General features: G+C 55.5%; 1 gene segment (V, D, J or C); it reads left to right on the top strand.

Moving 5' to 3' along the window:
- The first annotated feature begins 264 nt into the window (after positions 1-264).
- Positions 265-639, top strand: LOC102372952. The segment is given in 1 exon segment: positions 265-639. A coding segment is annotated over 1 exon segment (375 nt).
- The last annotated feature ends 1065 nt before the right edge of the window (positions 640-1704 follow it).

Genomic DNA, 1704 nt, shown 5'->3' with positions numbered 1-1704 from the left:
TTAATCTATTTCTGCCCATCCACAGCCACCACCTATTGCCCTGCAACATCTGTGCAGTTTCCAACCCATCTGCCCGAGGACCAGCCAGGACCAACCATGAGGAAGATGAGTCTGTGGCTTCATGTAGTTCTCACTGCAGCATTTCTGGGAGGGATCACATCTCTGATCCATTCAGTACAGGGGTGTGGGCAGGGTGGGTGGTACAGAGGGAAGTGTATCCATGACACTTCTCTGGCTCATCTTCCATTGCATCCTGTTGCCGTCATGGAAAGGGAGTCTGAGTACCGGCACCACCTCCTCACAGTTTCCTTTTCTCTCCCCACCTCAGGGGCCCGGTCCCAAGTGGTTCTGACTCAGTCAGGTCCAGAAGTGAAGAGAACCGGAGAATCTACTACACTGAGATGTGCCGTGAGCGGGTTTGATGTGAATAGCTGGTGGATGGCTTGGATCAGGCAGAGCCCAGGGAAGGGGCTGGAGTGGCTGGTTAGCTACTCGTCATCCTCACACAGCAACCACTACTCCCCCGTCATCCAAGGACGCGCCCGAGTCTCCAAGGACAGCTCCAACTTCTACCTGGAGCTGAGGAGCCTGAAGCCCGAGGACATGGCCATGTACTACTGTGCCAGAGATGCACAGTGAGGGGAAGTGAAAGGGAAGCCAGACAAAAACCTCCTGCTGCAACAGTACAAGAAACATTCATTCCTGGGGGCATAGGGAGTGCAAGAGACACCGTGAGGGACCAGCAGAGAGAAGAGAGCAGGGAAAACCTACTTCTTGAAAGGACACTTGCTTATCTCCTAGCTGGCTAGTGACATGTCAGTGGGAAGGGGATTGTCCTGCCTGAGGTCCATTCATTGGAGGCCGCAGCAACTGGAGTAAGCCAGCAGTAATGAAACCAAGGGGTGAAGGGAGATGGAACAAATTACTTCTCTGAGAGTGGGAGAGGGAGGGGAAGCACTCACTCCAAGCTGACTCCTTGCAGCTGCCCTGTGTCTCCTCTATCACAGACTGAAAGGATGCGGATCTTCAGTAACTCAGCTGCGGGGAGCTTCCCTGGCTTAGGCTACATAGCCATGAGGCAGGGGTAGGCAGATGGATTGGCTGATGTGGGAAGTAGGATGCGGGACCTAGGGGGGGATATGCATTCCTTCCCCCTCCCAAACCCCTCCCATCACCTGCATGAACCAACGTCTTCGTTCAAGCACACCCAAGGTCCCCAGCCCTCCCTGCACTCACACTCCAGGACTGAGACCTGGGCACGTTGCCATTGCCCCAAGGCATTTTCCTTCACCTGCCTCTGCCCCTGACTCCTCTGAGGTTTCCCAGAGACCCCTAATGCACAGCCTGAGGAGACTGGGCAGGGACAGGTTGTGCTCTGGCACCAGGGGCACTGAGGGCACGAGGGAGATGGTACCCGAGTGAGCACCCACCTCTTCCCCACTCCCCCGGCTCAATTCTCCCCAGTGCTGGTGGGACAGAGACAGACCCAGCTGCTCTGAGTCAAGGCTGCAACCCATTTTCATTGTAAACAGAAGGACCTGGGGAGGTGGGGACAGTGAGAGACCTGGCCAAGGTGCTGCGAGAGGCAGAGACAGGACCAGGGAAGGGAACAACCCCTCAGCCTTTTAATGCCCGGGCTTGCTCTGCTCTGGGACACATCTGTTGGAATCGGTAATCAGAACAAGATATCACTTTGAAACAAGG

Source organism: Alligator sinensis, unplaced genomic scaffold (genome assembly GCF_000455745.1).
Source record: "Alligator sinensis unplaced genomic scaffold, ASM45574v1 scaffold2304_1, whole genome shotgun sequence".
Lineage (NCBI taxonomy): Eukaryota > Metazoa > Chordata > Crocodylia > Alligatoridae > Alligator > Alligator sinensis.
This window is presented reverse-complemented; position numbering and strand designations above follow the sequence as displayed.